General features: G+C 33.6%; 1 protein-coding gene across 1 annotated transcript in view; it reads left to right on the forward strand.

Moving 5' to 3' along the window:
* LOC105544651 (latrophilin-3-like) overlaps positions 1–19241 on the forward strand; it is a gene marked incomplete at its 3' end in the record, with an annotated part of 429398 nt that overhangs the window by 326952 nt on the left and 83205 nt on the right. Inside the window, exon 4 of the mRNA XM_011987212.1 lies at positions 18696–18899. Within this exon, the coding sequence (XP_011842602.1) occupies positions 18696–18899 (204 nt within the window). The remainder of the gene's footprint in view (positions 1–18695; positions 18900–19241) is intronic.

A 19241-nucleotide genomic window follows, 5' to 3' on the forward strand; every position in this document is an offset into this window, starting at 1 on the left:
TTAAAGAAAGATGATTTTACGGAAACATGCTAATATACTTAATAGACATGTATACTTAATGTTCATTTAGACATCTTTGTAATTATAACAAATATGATAGATTAGAAATGACGTACCTTTGCAAATTTTATAAAATATATCACATTAATTAATATATAAGTGAGACATTTATATTCTGTACAACTTAGTGTAATATTCACTGAATCTCTCTCAAACCTGGTAAATTAAAGTCTATATGTAAGTTCCTCTTACACAATTTAATGTTTTTGGCTAATTATCATTGATTTTTTTTCCCTAAGATGAAAATGTTGTAATATAGTCGCTCTCTCATATGTTGATGATAATTATAGCAAAGAAAAAAGGACACAGCTGTATTTGCCACTGCTTAGGAGGTCTCAGAATATTATAGTGTAGCAAGCAGCTGAAATGAATTTTTAGCCTCTTTAGCTCACTTTTGGTTTTTAATTGACTACAGAAACTCATTGTAGTTCATCAGTGATGCAATTCTGAATCTGGCCTGTGTTCTTAAGTTTTAACATGAATTGCATTTTGCTGTCATTCTAAATACTGGGTAAAATAACTTCTTTTGAAGCTTTCCTCTAAAGTTCCCTGGATGCAACATATTTAGTTCCGATAATCCACTCTATTATAAGGTAGAGATGTTTGTAAAATGGGAGTATCCTACTTATTCAACCATCTCAACCATCCTGTTTTAAGCAAACTTGTCTAAAATATCAAAATATTTTCTTAATTCATATACTGATACATTCACGTTCTCTGCATGGGCACATATAACATTTTGTGATGTGGGAAAATAAATATAATTGCGTTACTTGAAACAATGCTTTTCTAAGTATCAATATATGTAAAGGTGATTTAAATTAGACTTTTTATGTTATAAAAATACCTCCCTTATAATGTTATTTTGAGAATAAAATAAATAGCATATGTAAATAATACAGCACAGTGCACAGAAAATATTTAGTGCTTGAACATGTAAATTTCCTTCATCATATAATCTATCCCTCCAGTTAATTTTTTTTCCAGTAAATTATAACAACCAGGAATTAGCTAGCCATAAGAGCTAATTTATTTAATGTTGATACTAAGGAAAAAAGAAAAATATCTACATATATATTTACACACACACAATTCATATTTAAAAGATCAAACTAAAATTACCCTTGTTAGAGAAAGTTAGGTTAAAAATAGCAGAAACAGACATTGCAAGAAAGATTCCTTTTTCAGAACTAAAAAGCCTGGTCCCTAAAACTGACACATACTATGTATTTCACTGGACCCCTAAATGTGGCTGAGCCTTGGGTCTTAGGTCTTGGTTTGGGGACTGATAATCTGCATTGAAAACACACACACACACACACACACACACAGAGAGAGAGAGAGAGAGAGAGAAAGAGAGAGAGAGAATACCTCCAAGTAACTTTTAGAAGTATTAAATCAACCCCTAGTATAATGATAGGACACATAAAAGACTGATCTGATATGTAAAATACTCTGGGCTAAAAAAATAATCATTTCCATTTTATGTGGACTATTCAATATTATCTTGAGTTTTGAACTATAGAGGACAAAACAATATAGAATCTTTTTTCTGATAAACTTTATCATTTATTTTAAAACTTTGCACCTGAGAAAATACAAGTCGGTTTCGTCTTCCTTCTTTAAGAAGGCTTTTTCTTTTGCCTTTGTGATACCACTTCTGACTTGTGAATGAAGGGCTTTATAAGCAGCCTTTTGGAACCTAACTTGCTCATAAATAGAAAAATATACCTTTGATCAAGTGCTGAAATATAATAGGATAGGAATTTTTAGAGTCCCCATCAATCCTGGCTTAAGATAATACTGCATAACTTGAAACCTTAGATGACTGAGTTAAAATGTATGTCATAGTTATAGAAGTACTTTTGTTTCCAACATATCCTCTGCTGATGTCTCCTTGCTACTGCTAAGATGTCCAGATATTTTGCCCTCTTGATCATTGGGAATTAATTCTTCTGAGTAATGATCTGAATTGCTATCCCTTTCTTCAGAGAAAATAGTAATGATGACTACTGATTTTATGGCCATAAACTTTAGATGTTTTAGTTCACTTAATATTCACTATAATTGCATAGGTTTTTTTATTATTTGTTATTATTATTATCATCGCCATCTTTACAGATAAAGACATTGAGGTACACAGTGATAAAGTAAATTGAGGTCACACAGCTATTAAGTGACACAGAGGGAATTTAAAATCAAGGACCTGGCTTTTGAGCTCTGCTCTTGTTGGCAGTAGATATCCAATTCCTATCAAGGCCGTTCCTCTTTACATAGAATCTCGTCTCAACCCTCCTGGTCACCTGGGAGCAGGTGAGGCAGAAACATTGACCATCTGCCTCTTCCATGTTCTTGGGACAGACAGACTGTGGTTCTGAAGCCTGACAGACCAGAGATGAAATTCCAGCTCTGCCACCTACTGGGTCTGTAATCCTCTTTATCTGTCAACTGGTTAATAAATATAATTAATTTACCCACTACAAGCCAGAAAACTGCTAGATGCTAAAGACAGGATAGTGAACAAAAGACTTGTATTTCTTCCCTCAGCGAGCTTACAGTAACCTAAAAATGTGTAGCTTAATATAATTTTCATCTGTAAAAATGAACATGTATTCCTTGCAGAGCTATTTTAAGAAATGGATGTAATTATATATGTATAACTTCTAACATGGTGCTTTGGCATTTGATAAACCTTTCATTTTTTTCCCTACTCCTTTCTTACCTTGAAATAGAGGTAAATCCCTGAGCAAGGTAAGGAAAATAAATAATTACTGTTATTCTAACCCTGAGAATGGAAATAAATCTTTTTCTACTCAAACCTCAATATTTATGTTTTGCCAAACATTTCTAAATACTAGTATCTAAACAAAATTATTATCAATATTACTAATATCTAAACAAAATTATTCTCACTATGTAGGAATGTTTAAATTACTATTTTAATTGGTTATATATCATTGCTAGGGTTATATTTTTGCATAATCTCTACATGGACAAAATTAAAAACTAAGCTAAATAATTAATTCTGATAATGTTTATGTTAATTGAATAATCCCCATTTGCTCTAAATAGTCCGGTCAATGTTTTATATAGGAAAACAAAACAAGTACCTCAATATCGCATAAATATGTACAATTTAAATTGGGAGATGTCCCTGCTTCTATGTTTATCTGTCCATATTCCGTGTCTCTGTGTACTTCTGTATTTCTCTTTTTCTGTTTTCCATGACTGTGTCCCCTTCCTGTAGAGCCATAAAATCCTTATCTATAATGCAATGAGACCTGGCAGAAGTAAAGAGGAGCAGCTGAAGCAGATGGCCAGTTCTTTGCTGTGCACTACTGTAGTGTTGCATGAAGATAAAGGATTCTTTTTGTTGTTTTTCTATTGATGTGGTTGGGAGCAAGGAAAAAATAAGGAAATTGGAGAGCAAGAACCCAGTAATAACCTGGGGCTCATTTTGATTGGCAGTAAAGAAACATCAAGGTCCAATGTGGGACCTTGGGCTGGGAGATCTGTTCCTGGGAGGTAACTACACCCAAGCCCCAGCTGACCGGGAGCTCAGAAGGTGATTGTGGTGCTCAAATATTTCAACTACACCTCAGCTTATTTGAACCTTACTTGTAAAGACTGAATCATAGTTGAAGAGGTAGAAAGCAGGATCGTTGGCATTTAAACTGGGAATAACGGCGAGCAGTATGTTTTACAGTGTCTTCACAGAAAAATACAATATAAAAAAAATCTTCTAGAACCACCTTATGCATGCTTTTTTTCCTGCAATTCTATTGCTAAAGTTGCATCTGTATTTATATATTCAGGGACTTTACTGGTTAGCCTACATTTCATCATGTGCAAGAAATGACTTATAATAAACAGTTCTTAGTAGGGATAAAAGAATGATCAGATACATATTTGTTTTTATGTAATTTTCACCTTATTGTTAATCTGTGTTTACAATTATAATACTGATGTCAATGATTTAAGATAATACTCGTATATTTTGTAACTTCTAATAAGATATGAAACTTGAAAAAGTACAAAATTAAATTTAACTACGTAGCATTTTATCATATAATTCTTTCTATGAAGATGTGTTTTATTAGTTCTGAAAGAGTCAGGTTGACTTCTAAGCTCTGCTTAACTTGGTTATTTTTAGAAATTAATCATCCTTGAAATGTTTATAACGCTTGCCAGCCTAGGTAATTTGTAATATCTGCAGTAATATAACTATGTTTATGGTCAAATACATTATACAGAAAAATCCGTGTCATAGTAATGATATATGAGGTTACTGCTAACACATCCAACACCATCCACATTAGCCAGTGGCTACTGAGTTTTAAAATATGTATTTTGTAAGCTAACTACACAATCGCTAGTATCACAATGTAAGCTACAAACATGCATGGCTGATAGCTTTACTTTATGTGTAAGAATTTGTTTAGAAACTTTCCCAAATGCAGTTTGGCAGCTGGAAAATATTTTTTTTTTTTTTTTTTTTTACTTTTGTACTTGCAAAAGATGTTACATATGCATTTAATTGTAGTAATAATCTATGAGTGACATGTACATATTTGGAGTAAAATAGCATTTTCCTATATTGAAATTTTATGTATTGTGACTATTTGAGGTTCTTGTAATTTATCACATTTTTATATTTCTTGTTCTGCGGTGGACTCTGACTGCAATAGGATTGTTGTTTTATATTTAATGTTGAACAAATTTAAAAATATTTGAATATACAATATAAAATCATTGTTTTCTTATTCTTTGGATTACTATTTACTTGAATCCTCAGTATAATTGGGTTTACAAATGGGTTATTTTTCTTTATATTGTCAAATTATGAGCATTCTTTATAAAAGTATCTTTTTTGAAAAGACAGTAAGATATCATTAGAAGACATTTAGTTTTAAGAGTTTTTTAGACTTTTTTCTAAGAATAGCTTTTAAATTTTTATTTATTTTTAAAATTTTAATTTTAAGTAAAAATTTCAAATATTGTTATTAGTAAAAATTAATTTTTTATTAACAAAACATTTGTACATGTTTATGGGGGTACATATGGTATTTTGATACATGCATACAATGTATAATGATCAAATCAGAGTACTTAGGATATTCTTCACTTCAATCATTTTTCATTTTTTTGTGTGGGGAACGTTTCAGATTTTCTGGGAGGCCATTTGCCTGGATTTACCCACTTAAATTCTCAGGTATTTTATGTTGAATCGTGCACCATTTTTCTACCCTCATCACTTCAAATTCTTCAACCCCCTTTTTCTAAGACAGGGTCTCACTCTGTCACCCAGGCTGTAGTGCAGTGGCATGATCAGAGTCCACTCTAACCTCAACCTCCTGGGCTCAAGCAATCCTCCCACTTCAGCCTCCCAAGTTGCTAGGACCACAGGCATGCACCACCATGCCTGCTTAATTTTTAAAATGTTTTCATAAAGATGGAGTCTTGCTTTGTTGCCCAGACTGGTCTCAAACTGTAGACCTCCAGCAATCCTCCTGCCTTGACCTCCCAGAGTACTGGGATTACAGGTGTGAACCACTGTACTCAGCCCCCTTTTACTCATGTATTTGATTCCTCAAAGAAGTTCATTCATTCAGAATTTTTTTAAATTTAATTATTATGGATATTTAATAGTGCATATCTATGGGATGCATATAATATTTGATACAAGTGTACAATTTTTAAGGATCAGTTACTCCAGAGTAATTAGGGTATCTATCATCTCAATTATTTTTATTTATATGTGTTAGGAATATTACAATTCTACTCTTTTAGTTATTTTCAAATATACAATAAATTATTGTTGGCTATAGTCACCATATCTTGCTTCTGAACACTAGATCTTATGCCTTCTACCTAACAGTATTTTTGTACCAACTAACCATCTTCTCTTCATCTTTCTCCTCTCCACTAATCTTCCCATCCTCTGGTAACCATCTTTCTACTCTCCGTCTCCATTAGTTTAATATTTTTTTATTTCTCACATATTACTGAGAATATGCAATGTTTGTCTTTCTATACCTGGCTTAAGAATTTCTTCACTTTGTTATGGCTGGATAATATTTCATTGTGTATATGTAACTACATTTTCTTTATCCATTCATTTGTTGATGGACACTTAGGTTGATTCTGTATCTTGGCCATTGTGAATAGTGTTGCAATTAATATGGGAGTGCACATATCTCTTCAATATACTGATTTTCTTTCTTTTCCACATATACCCAGCAGTGGGATTTCTGGATCATGTGGTAGTTCCTGTAGTCTTTTGAGGGACCTTCATGCTGTTCTCCACAGTAGTTACACTATTTACATTCCCACCAATAGACAAAGGTTCCCCTTTCTCCACATCCTCACCAGCGTTTGCTATTGCCTGTTTTTTTGGATAACAGCCATTTTAACTGTGGGAGATGATATTTCATTATAGTTATATATTGCACTTCTCTGATGATTAGTGATGTTGAGCATTTTTAATTTACCTATTGGTCATTTGCATATCTTCCTTTGAGAAATGTCTATTCACATCTTTTGCTCATTTTAAAATCAGATTGATTTTTTTCGTGTTGAGTTATTAACCTTTGTCAGATGATAGTTTGCAAATATTTTCTCCCATTCTTGTGGATTTTCTCCTCACTTTTTTATTGTTATTATGACTACCAAAATTAATAATTGTCCATAATTGAAACTTTATTTTTATAGGAGACCTGTATACTGGTGAATTGTATACAGAACAGCAAGGCAATTCATTGGGTTCTATTAGTTTTCAATTATTCTTCCTAAGAAAATGATGAAGATAATTAAACTTTGGTAGCCAAGAAAAATTTCTATTTTTGGTTGAGTCTGAATTTTTTTGAGATTTTAGAAATCCTCTTTTTTATATTTTTATATCTTTGCTCAAATTATATTATAAATATTGAGTCTTTCATTTTATTTCTGTAGATTGTTTTTCTCTAATATATTCTGCAAATTACTGAATGCCTCTTTTAGTTCATCTCAAGAGTAATTCTGTAACTTTGCATCTCTCTATCAAATCCACATATTATATATTAGTGTCCTCTGGACTCACATCACATCTTTTAATAAAGAAAATGGAAATCAGCAGAGAACCTGGTGTTTTATATGGCAAGGATAATTAATGATTTATAAATGTTGATACTGAATAGCTCCTGTAATTCTCAGGAACTACAGAAGATGGTGTCAGCATATTTAGGAATTATTGCTTACATGAAGCCCAGAAACTGAAATTTACAATATCATCTAATCTAAACTGCTTTAGAATCCTATCTTGTATGGTCCTATTAAATGAAGTAGAAAGATCTTAAGCCTTAGAGTTTAAGTCCAGTTCCATTACTTCCAAGATATATGACCTTCAAGAGTTTAAATCAGAGTTTATTTATTTGTTAAATAAGTAATTAGGCCTACTTTGTTATAGTGTAAGGATTAAATAAAATAATGTATAAAAAGGCCCTAATACAAAGCCTCATACATTTAATCCTGGGAGAATGGGGTCATTAAAACATACCTTTAGGATTAGAACCAAAAAACAAATGATCTGAATAGTAAGCAAAATTTAAAATACAACACCATCTTGGGGTCACTTACATTCCACAGTTCTTTTTCAAAGACTGCATTGTATATTCTTAATCCCCATTGTGACAGTTTCTCTAATTATGAGTCTACACATTTGTACACACATCCCATCATTATATTTAGGACTCAGCCACTGGACTGTAACTAAGTCTTTAATGAGTTACTAATGAACATCTTAAGCTTAGATCAGCATTCAAAGAAAAATGTTAAAGGGTGTTGAAAAGCTATTCAAAGTGCAATTCTGTCACTTTTAATTAGACTGTAAGCCCAATAAAATATCCTGTCATCACTCTTCTTTCTAAGTTTGAAAAAATTGAATAGTGAGTGACGGATATACCCTCATTTTGGTATCATTAGTTTTATGTGAAATTAAAAAGGGTAAATTCAGTGACCTAAATTAGAGAAATCATTCTTTTGATTAAATGCAAAGATAAAAATAACATGCAAGCATAAAATAGCATTTTACAACATTTCATTCTTTTTTCTTGGACTCAGATGACTTTAAAACAGATTGATTTTGTTGTTGCATTGGAGAATAACTGATGATGTGAGGCAAATACCTAATGATTAGTTAGTTATGTAGGTTAAAAACATAAAAATAAAAAAACAAAAACAAACCCTCTGTATTTATAAAAGAACAAATAGTCTGCTTTCACTCATTACTGATTCTCTCCAAGCTGTTAGAGATATCACAAGAGTAGTAAACATAAATATTACCTGAATTAGATCAGAACTAATCTTTAGTATAGCTCTCCATAAAATCAACAATGGTGGTGACAATTTAACAATGATCCTTTTTCTTCTTTTTTTTCTCCTTTTGATAGGGAAGTTGATGAAACCATGCAGACCTTAAGGGCACATTATTTAATAATGAAGACAAATAATGCATAAAATGTAAAGCAACAGGCTGGTATGATGCTCATCCTCCAGGGAACGCTACACAATTACTTAAAAGGAGGCCTTTTAGATTAGTTACAATAGCTGAATAGTTGGAATAGCTGTGATAACACAGATGTATCAGAGGTTACAGGCTGTTGGCAGGCTTTATGTTGTCCCTCTGCAGACAGATAAAAAACCACCATGTCGATTTTTAAAAGTAGGTGTCCAATAATAATCACATTCTATGTATACCACCAACATAACGTAATCGATCATTTTGACATTGGAGCCTGTTAACATATTTGCTGTCTTGTTAAACAGAATTTAGGCATTCATTGAAACTTACGAACATTAAGATGTGAAATGGTTTGGCTCTGTGGCCCCACCCAAATCTCATCTTGAATTGCACTTCCATAATTCACACGGGTTGTGGGAGGGACTTTAAAAGAGATTAATTTTGTGTGTATGTGTTGAGAAAGGCGGATGGGTGGGAAAAATATCTTAACTACCATAAAAAAGCAAAACAGTTCTCATTCTTCTCAGATGTCTTCAGAAATGCCAGTTACTATTTACTTAGGAGAGGGAGCTAGAACTCACTAGCAAAACAAACCTCTCTCAATATATGGATCATTTTTGCTCATTTTGCCCACACATTAGTTATAATTGGCAGTATGATTAAGGAAGAGTGCCTCATTACTATAGTTGTAAAGATTTTTAAAGCAGGGATTTACTTTACAGCATTCTGAAAGTATAGTTGCCATACAATTAAAAAATTGATATTCTTGAGGAGGGGAGTGGAGGGAAAAACAAAGTCAATGTTATCCAAATAATAAATTCTAAAGGTTTTTTGTTACCATGAATTTAAATGTGTTTGCATTATGTTTACAAGGAGGCAGGTGTTTGGAAAATCTTACTATTAGTTATCACTCGTCTTAAGGTACATAATACAGATTTTATTTCACTGGAATGAAAAAAATCATCCTTTTTGTCAGAAGCCAAATCTCTAATAAATTTGTATCACTAACAGAAATCTGTGCTTACTCATTTTCAGAAGTGTTTAAGGTATTTACATCACAGTATTACAATTTAGGCAACAATTATAATGAAAATCACTATTTTTCCCTTTATTGATAGGATACATAAAATGCAAGCTATGAAAACCTATTAAAAAGCAATCTTAAAAAGTTGGTTCTTTTGTTCTTTAACAAAATGAAATTTTTCCCTTTAGCTTTATTCAGAGTCACGTGTTTGACTCTTTCACTATTCTCAGCGTGTTTTATAAAACTTTTGTAACATAGTAGCTTAGTGTTCTGATGATGACTCTAATGTGTAAAAGCAGACTATTCATTCTTTTATAAATACAGAGGTTTTTAAAAATTTTTTAACCTACATATCTAATCATATCTGGATCTTTTTTCCTCATGTCATCTGTTATTTATTTTTATAATTTCAATTGTTGTATTAGAGTCAGGGGGTAAATGTACAGGTTTGGTACAGGAGTATATTGCATGACTCTGAGACAAATGATCCTGTCACCTAGGGTATTGAGCATACTACCCAATAGGTAGTTTTCCGACCTTGCCTAACTCTGTCTCTTAGTTCCCAGTGTTTATCGTTCTCATCTTGTGTTAGTCCGTTTTCATGCTGCTGATAAAGACATTCCTGAGATTGGGAAGAAAGAGAGGTTTAACTGAACTTGCAGTTTCAGATGACTCAGGAGGCCTCAGAATCATGGTGGGAGGCAAAGGCACGTCTTACATGGCAGTAGCAAGAGAAAAATGAGGAAGATGCAAAAGTGGAAACCCCTGATAAAACATCAGATCTCATGAAACTTATTCACTACTATGAGAACAGTATGGAGGAAACCGTCCCCATGATTCAAACTATCCCATTGGTTCCATCCCACAACCCATGGGAATTACGGGAGTACAATTCAAGATGAGATTTGGGTGAGGACACAGAGCCAAACCATATCACATCTTTTTTATTTTTTTTTATTTTTTTTTTTCTTGAGACAGAGTTTTGCTCTTGTTGCTCAGGCTGGAGTGCAATGGCACCATCTCGGCTCACCGCAACCTCTGCCTCCCGGGTTCAAGCGATTCTCCTGCCTCAGCCTCCTGAGTAGCTAGGATTATAGGCACCCGCCACCATGCCCAGCTAATTTTTGTATTTTTAGTAGAGACAGGGTCTCACCATGTTGGCCAGGCTGGTCTTGAACTCTTGACCTTGGGTGATCCACCCGCCTCGGCCTCCCAAAGTTCTGGGATTACAGGTGTGAGCCACTGCACCTGGGTCATATCACATCTTAATGTCCATAAGTTTCAATGTTTAGCTTCCACTTATAAGTCAACATATGCAATCTTTGGTTTTCTGTTCCTGTGTTAATTCACTTAGGGTGATGGCCTCCATTGGCATCCATGTTGCTGAAAAGGACATGATTTCACTATTTTTTATGGCTGCATAGTATTCCATGGTGTGTGTGTGTATATATACATACATATATCTATATATACCTATATATATAGAGAGAGATATATATAATTGTATTTATCCAGTCTACCATTGATGGGTACTTGGGTTGATTCCATGTCTTTGGAATTATAAATAGTGCTGCAATGTATATACAAATGCATATGTCTTTTTGGTAGAATAATTTATTTTCCTTTGAGTATATACCCAATAATGGGAATACTGAGTAGAACAATAGTTCTGGTTTTAGTTCTTCGAGAAATCTCCAACCTGCTTTCCACAGCAGCTGAACTAATTAGCATTTCCACCAACAGTATGTAAGCATCCCTTTTACTCCACAGCCTTGCCAGCATCTGTTATTTTTTGTCTTTTTAATAATGGCCATTTTGACTGGTGTGAGATGGTATCTCATTGAGGTTTTGATGTGCATTTCTCTGATGATTAGTGATATTGAGTGTTTTTGTGTGTGTGTGTGTGTTGGCCGCTTATATGTCTTCTTTTGAGAAGTGTTTGTTCATGTCCTTTGCCTGCTTTTTAATGGGGTTATTTGTTTTTTGCTTGTTGAATCATTTAAGCTCTCTGTAATATTAGACGTTCGTCAGATGCATAGTTTGCAAATATTTTCTCCCATTCTGTGGGTTGTCTGTTTACTCTGTTGATAGTTTCTTTTGCTGTGTGAAAGTTCTTTAGTTTTATTAGGTCCCGCTTGTCAATTTTTGGTTTTGTTGCAATTGTTTTTGAGGACAGTCGTAAATTCTTTCTTAAGGCTGATGTCAGAATGATACTTTCTAGGTTTGCTTTTAGGATTTTTATAGTTTAGGGTCTTACATTTAAAATTTTAATACATCTTGATTTAATTTTTGCGTATGCTGAAAAGTAAGGGCCTTGTTTCATTATTTTGCATACATGGCTAGCCAGTTACCCTAACACCCTTTATTAAATAGGGATTCATTTCCCCATTGTGTATTTTTGTCAACCTTGTTGAAGATCAGATGGTTGTAGGTGTGTAGTTTTATTTCTGGCTTCTCTATTCTGTTCCATTTTTCTATTTGTCTGTTTTGTATTAGTATCACACTGTTTCTGTCATTGTAGCCTTATAAGGTAGTTTGACATTTGGCAATGTGGTGCCTCCAGCTTTGTACTTTTTGCTGAGGATTGCTTTGGCTACTGGGGCTCTTTTTTTATTCCATAGGAATTTTACAATAGTTCATTTCTAATTTTGTAAAAACTGACATTGATAGTTTTATAGGAATAGCATTCAATCTGTAGAGTGCTTTGGGTGGGCAGTATGGCCATTCTAGCAATATTAATTCTTCTAATCCACGTTCAGGGAATGTTTTTCCATTTGCTTGTGTTATCTCTGATTTCTTTGAGCAGTGTTTTGTAGTTCTCCTTGTAGAGATCTTTTACCTCCCTGATTAGATGTATTCCTAGATGTTTTGTTTTCTTGATGAGTATTGTAAATGTGATTATGTTCTTGATTTGGCTCTTAGCTTGAATGTTATTGGTGTATAAAGGTAGCTCATGCCTGTAATCCCAGCACTGTGGGAGGGCTAGGTGGGCTGATCAACTGAAGTCGGCAGTTCAAGACCACCCTTGGTAACTTGGCAAAACCCTCTCTCTACTAAAAATACAAAAAAAATTAGCTGGACATGGTGGCGGGTGCCTGTTATCTAAGCTACTCGGGAGGTTGCAGTAGGAGAATCACTTGAACCCAGGAAGCAGAGGTTGTGGTGAGCCTGTCGAGATCACGCCACTGCATTCTACAGCCTGGATGACAGAAAAAGCTGCTGATTTTTGTATGCTGATTTTATACCCTGAAACTTTACTGAAGTTGTTTATCAGGTCTAGGAGCTTTCTGCTGTCTTTAGGGTTTTCTAGACATAGAATCATATTGTTAGCAAAGAGAGATTATTTGATTACTTCTTTTCTTATTTGAATGACTACAAAAGTTTATCTTACTTATTTGTTTTCTTTTATTGTAACAAGCTATGTTTTGGAGAAAATTAATGAGGAATGTAGTCTGAAGTGTAATTTCTTGCCCACATCAGGCATACCAGTACTTTATGAAACAAGGTAGTCTGCAGAAGGAATCTGTTGAGTTAAATAACATTCAGGTACACCATAAAATCTGTTTCATTATACACAAGAGGACAATTTGTTACTACTTAGCTCAGCTATTTTCTTATAAGATCCGGACTTGAAACAGATTTACCCCTCTATTAGAACTTTCGTGTTGCAATTTCTACCTGATGGCATCTTTACTCAGGTGCTTGAATTGGATCTTTTATGACTATTGTTAGAGATTACTACCCAGCCTATAAAGAAATTATGCAGCTATCATATACACCTTAGGGAGAAATCCAGAAAGGCATAATCTTTTTATGGCTAAAATGAAGGTACTGTGGGAGAGAGCCTTTCAGGTATGCATCAGGAAGCAGGATTGAAAATATGCCTTTATTTACAGAAAAGGAAATGAAAACAGTGGTCTCTTCTTTGCCCCCAACTCTTCTCTTTCTTTCCCTTTTATTATATATGTTGCAGTGAAGTTGGAGTAGACATTTTGGTAGCAATGAACCATTTGCTATTGTAACTTTTTCAATATAATTTCCAGCATTTACACAATACTTTCCTGTTAGCTAAAGAGTTTTGCACATAATAGCTCAGTGAATACTCATAACAATCCAGTGAGTCATAGGTAGTAGGACTGGTAATTTTCAGATGAAAAAATAGACTCAGAGCTGTGAATGTAATGATGCAATACTATATTTTAAGTGGCTTTTGATGAGAAACTCAGCCCAAAATTTCTTAGCCATCTTGTGGAGGCTCTTCCATAGGCATTTTTATAACCTACTGAGCATTTGCCTTATTTTGTAGATCTATGATTTAAATTGTAAACCAACCAAAGTAACATATTGAGATTGAGCTAGAATATAATAAAACAAAATAAGTAAATTTTTAAAATCTTCAATTAGGGAAGACAGCAATACCGTGTTTGTTTAAATCTTGGAATAAAAAGCAACAAGATTTTGAGTATGTTTTAGTAAAGAATGGAAGGAAAATATTATGAAATTTGATGATGATTTTATAGAGAGAGAACTGTTTGGTAAAATTATGGAAAGAGTGATATTAGAAAGTGGTGAGATTTGGAAAGCCTAAGCAGTAGGGGAAAAGATTTCCTACTAGGAAGGATAATTTGTACAAAGGATTAGGCAGGTATGTTCAGGAGGATAAGTATTCTCTTTCCAAGAGATACTACCACGGTGAAAAAGTGCAATATGTAGGTTAGAGTCACAGCTATATTAGTGTACATTTCAAACTCTATAAAGCTCATGGTTGCTAATAAAGACATGGTGAAATATAACCCTAAAACACAAAAATAAATGACTTGTAAGAAAAATTGTTAGTTTATGAAAATAAAGCACTTGTAACTCTGATAAATATGCCCAGGTTGTATTTTGTTTTTAGCATTTCTCTCATTGTAGAATTAGCCCATTGTTTTGTTTAGAGTCCCAGCTCACTGTTATGATTAATAGCTGTTTGGAGGAATAAGCTGAATAATTGACTGAATTACAAAGCTGCTCATGTAAGAAGAACAAGAAAATAGAAACAGCTGAAGTTGGTTAGAAACAGTACTTACATAACTTTAAAAATATATATAAATCAGTATTGATCTCTGAAAGTTATCTATCATTGAATTCTGATATTTATTGATATTTATACCAATTATATGTTCCACAGATAATATGAAAACTCTGGTATTATCATCACAAATACTTTACCTTTTAAAAACTCATTATTTTTCTTTTGCTTACCTCTAGCCTCATATCTGCCCACAACCAACATTCTGGAACAGTGATGTTCTGATGGCTTTTGATATTTAAGAGACATGGACATGGGATAAATATTTTGATCACTATAGTAGGTTATGAAATACTAATTTTATATTTCATGCTTGCCCACTAGGGAAGCAGAATGAAAGTACTTGCATTGTAAAAATATCTGGATATAAATCAGATATAAGGATGATTTGTATATGGCAATAACTCATATTGCTTATAAGGAGTATTATATATTATGTATGATTTAAAAGTTAAAACTTTAAAAACAAATGAAAATAGAAAATCGCCCCCTCAATTCAAATAAAATCCTAATCAGATATGCAGTTTTTAAAAGATAAACATGAAATTTCTCTGAAGAAGATAGAAAGAACAAGATGTATTGACCTTATTATAGATTCCTGTCTCAGAGCCAAAATTAACTTTGCGACATCTTAAAATTGAATACAACAGAGTTTTAAACTGTGGCCTCAAACGGTATTGGGAAGGAAACTTGGAGGGTTGCCTTCAACTTATGGTTAATGCCACAACATGCTGGTGTATTTTTCATAGCTAATTTGAAAGAATCCTTTCTCTTAAAGGTCTGGAGAAAAAAAGAGACATTTAGAATGTGAAAACTATCTTCAAATATCTGAGGAAAAGAACCTTCGAGGAGTACTTTGACTTGGTTTTGTAGCCTATGTATTCAATTTAGACAAGTGAGTGGAGAATGCCAGGGCATAGATACCACCTTCCTTGACATAAGGAAACCGGCTGCTTCAGATGCCCCAAGGAGAGTGAGTTTCTGAGCAAAATCTCTTCACGTGAACCTTGGGAGATTTGTGTAGCAGGAACGTTCTAACTTTCTAGCATGTGAGTTGAAGGAATCTTTGTAGACTTAAGATTCGTGTTTCTAACAGAATACCAGACACCAGACTTGTAAGTGTGCTGTTTATTTTGAAGACTTATTTGTATAATAGCTTCCGGAAGACAAATTGGATTTGTATTTATAATTCAAATAAATAATTCCACAGAAGTCATACAATATCTTGAGTATAGTACACACATATTTTTTAAAGCAAAAGTTGAGATTTTGGCTCTGTTCTAATAACCCTTCTCTATGTGGGTAGTGTAACAGTCTCTCTAGTTTTCCTGCCACCCATTGAATTTCTTTTATAGATACAGTGAATTTAAATGAGAGTACAAACTATAGACACATAAGATACTTTGGTTTCATAAAACACATCAGTCTACTTTTTTCAATTGACAGTCAAAATCTACTTAAGCTCCTGGTATTTTGTATTCTTTAGTCTTACTCCATGAAATCATTTTACTCCTCAAGCCAAATTACTCTTTTTAGAACCCTAAGAGTTTGCTTCCTAGTTCTATTGACATGTGTCTTTATGTTTTCTTTATTCTTAAATTTTTTCCATTTAGATACAGGCACTATTATACTGTTTAGTTGATGCTTGATTCCATTGTTTATTCATTTTTAAATCAATTGTCATTCTTTGCCTACTCTAGAAATGGACCTTTTCTAGAAATATTTGATCTCTAGTTCAGAAGAAATCCCTATTCCCACCTCCCTGTCCTATGCTACCCTTTCCTCCTGAGAGTTTTAATAATTATCCTAAACAGATTGTCTTAAAACTAAGTTCTTTACCCTGGCTTAAAAGCTCATGATTTGGGTGCTGTTTGCCTTTCTGCCTTCCAGACTATTCTTCACCTTGACCACTATACCCAGCCGTTGTGTTTTTTCTCAAGCACACCAAGGGGGTTCTAGCCAGGAGGCCTTTCCTGTATCCTGGAAGTTCTTTGGCTGTCAACTTACAGTCATGCAACTGAATGTTATATGATTAGCGACTTTAAATCTCACTAAAATCCCAATTTATATTTTATCTCCATATCCAAGTATTTCACAAAAACCTAAATGAAGTAGTCTTTACATATTACTCTATTTAAATTTCTCATAGATTTCTCATACTTATATGGTATATTTTCTCTAATGTTTATTTGTGTGTTTTCTAATCTCATAATCATAATGATGTATGATTCATTAAAGTAGCTTTGTGGTCTGTTTTCTTCACCAAATTCTCCAGCACCTAGAATAGGACCCAACATGTAATGGGAGCTCAATAAATATTTGTTGAATGAGTGAACAAATAAGCACATTCTCCCCCACTCTAGATGTGCTTATATTTTAACTTGGCTGAGGATAAAATCTTTCAATTTTTGAATAACAGAAGTTTATAAGATAACCTATTTTGATAACCTTTGGCTAATTTTCTTCCATAGAGTAGTAATAAAGATGTTAGAGAAAACACGCCTGCATATATTCATGTAAAAATATTTTTATATTAGTCATATTGTCATTTTAGGCAATGAAGAGAGGGATATCTTAGGAGCCAAAAGATGAGAAATGATGCCACTAGAGTGAAACATCAATGAAGGCAATTACTTAGAGATGTTGATTTTCACAGTTTTTTGGTCTTGAAACTTGTTTTCTTCTTTGTCACCTTTTTCATTTACACAGGCTATAAAAATGGCATTCAGATTACGTTTGCCTAGATATTTTAGTAATCATACATTGTAATAAATTCAAATAAAAATGTTGTTTTGGGACAATGTCTCAGACTTATATGTTAAAGTTTTCCATTATAGATACATTGTTTAACATATTTCTTAATATGATTTTTTTCTATAAAAGTTGTATTATTTTATGTGTTTTGGGAGGGATATATTTTACACTCCTAATTTGCAAATATTTTATATAGCAAGAAATTATGGCACCACTGTATAAATTTCTAGTATTAGAAAGATGATCATAAAATTCTCTTGCATTATTGATTTTCTTAGTTTCTCTCCTGTTTAATGTTAGCCACATAACATTATTGTGTTTTTATATATGCATGTTATAACATGTTAAAAAATACGTGTGTGAAGCAAAATCTTTTTCTTTGTAAAATTTATCCTTTCTGTTGGCAGACATATTTTCATTATCTTTCCTATTTATTAAACTAGTTGCAAACAGTATAGGGAAATATGTATCTCATGTGTCAATTTATCAGAAAAAAAAATCCTATATTTAAATATCTCTATTTTCAAAGCATAAAATGTATGGGTGTTTTCTGAATTATTTTTAAAAATCATGTATACTTTTTTTTCATTATTGTCTTGGTCTTTCATATTTACTCATTTATGTAATATGTACCATTTGTCAGTAAAATCACTGTGTATTTAAATGGTAAAAAATATGTGTATATCCTTTTCACCTTAACGTCCACCACAGATCTTAATACAGTATCTCTCCAAAAATGGTAGTTAAATGACCTGAAAACGTATAAATAAGTATAAAAAAATCCATATAAGTGTAACCATACTTCAAACAAAACAAATAAAGGAAAAACACCTCTCTGGGACTTTCTTTACCAATTACCTTATCAAACATTTTGTGTAAAAATTGAGTTTAGGAATCATTATTCTTATTTACACTTATGTAGATATTAGTGTCCTTAATTTACATTAGAGTGCTGTGAATCTATAAAAATAAAAATAATATTTATATTTTTTCAGGTAGCTTACTGTGCTTTCAATAATTATGTCTAATTTTCTAATCATTATTAGAGATTTGGATGAGGGTTTTTTTTAGCTTATTTAAGATAGTGTTTAACTAGGATAGCATTATACTAGGGGCCGGGAGGTAGTCCTCTCAGCTGTAGGGTTATCTGAGTAGGGCCTGGGGTGGCTGGAATCTTGGGCCTATAGCCTGCGGCAGAGAGCAGCCTTGGAAATAGCCTCTACCAGGGCTCCCCTGAGGTGGGACTGAGGTGAGCAGGGGTCTGATGGTGCGCCCTGCGGTCCCCGCAGGTGGCAAGCACAGTGAACGACATCCAGCCCTTGCTGCTCCATTGCGACACGCTGAGCGCAGCCCAGGAGGCGCTCTTCCACCCAGACATCTACTTCAGCAGCCAGCTGCAGAGCGCACCGCCGCTCATCGTGGACAAGGGCCCCGTGGAGCTACCAGAGGAGTTCGTGGTCCAGGTGCCCAAGGAGCACAGATTGCAGCCCAAGGTGCGGCCAGCGGTGGGGAGAGAGGGCTGGGGGTGGCTGGGCAGGGGCTCCTGAGAGGCTCAGTCCCAGGAAGTGCCCCCAACTGTGTCTTCTTGTAAGTTTACTGTCTGCATTCACTTTTGTGGCTGATATTACCACTTAGTGATATCCTGGCTAGTTTTAACAATGCATGCCTGTTCTACATTAGAACTTCATCGTTATTTTGAAATGTTTGATTTAAAATATTTGATTGGATTTGAAGTATTTTTGCATTATCACAGGAAATTTAAAATTACTTTTAGTGACACTTTCAACTCTTGTAAAATTTGAAAGGCTCCGTAAGTTTTAATATGTCTGATCATC

This window comes from Mandrillus leucophaeus, unplaced genomic scaffold (assembly GCF_000951045.1).
Source record: "Mandrillus leucophaeus isolate KB7577 unplaced genomic scaffold, Mleu.le_1.0 Scaffold304, whole genome shotgun sequence".
Lineage (NCBI taxonomy): Eukaryota > Metazoa > Chordata > Mammalia > Primates > Cercopithecidae > Mandrillus > Mandrillus leucophaeus.